The sequence below is a fragment of the Fulmarus glacialis genome, unplaced genomic scaffold (assembly GCF_000690835.1).
Source record: "Fulmarus glacialis isolate BGI_N327 unplaced genomic scaffold, ASM69083v1 scaffold39607, whole genome shotgun sequence".
NCBI lineage: Eukaryota > Metazoa > Chordata > Aves > Procellariiformes > Procellariidae > Fulmarus > Fulmarus glacialis.
The window spans coordinates 1-351 of NW_009223232.1; the positions used below are offsets into that span (position 1 = coordinate 1).

Here is a 351-nt window from a genome sequence, read left to right on the forward strand (position 1 = left end):
CCGCAAGCTGTCCGAGCCCACTGAGACGCTGGTCTTGGATATCACCCGGAGAGGGCTCCTGGAGAACGCTCTGGGTGCCGTCACGCTGGAGTTCGAGCCCACCATGGTGAGGTTCCCTGCCATCAGGATCACCCTGCCTGCACACAACCATTATTCTCACCTGGGCAGGAGTGTGAGCCGAGCAAAACCTCCGCGGCCAGGGCTCCAGGGGCACGGCACAAGCGTCTGAGGCCCAGAGGGACCCAGAGCACCGTGCCGCAGCTTGTAGCATGTTCTCACCCACCTTTAAGAATTAGGAGTTGATGTTCTCCCAAAACACAGGGCCTTGCTGTCATTTCGGTCTCTAAATCG

The 351-nt window shown here is 59.3% G+C and overlaps 1 protein-coding gene across 1 annotated transcript in view; it reads left to right on the plus strand.

The window, feature by feature from the left end:
- Nucleotides 1–4: 4 nt before the first annotated feature.
- The window catches only part of LOC104079650 (dynein intermediate chain 2, axonemal-like), a gene marked incomplete at both ends in the record, with an annotated part of 2,257 nt that continues 1,910 nt past the window's right edge, over nt 5–351 (plus strand). The window contains one exon of the mRNA XM_009581742.1: nt 5–106. Coding sequence (XP_009580037.1) covers nt 5–106 — 102 coding nt within the window. The remainder of the gene's footprint in view (nt 107–351) is intronic.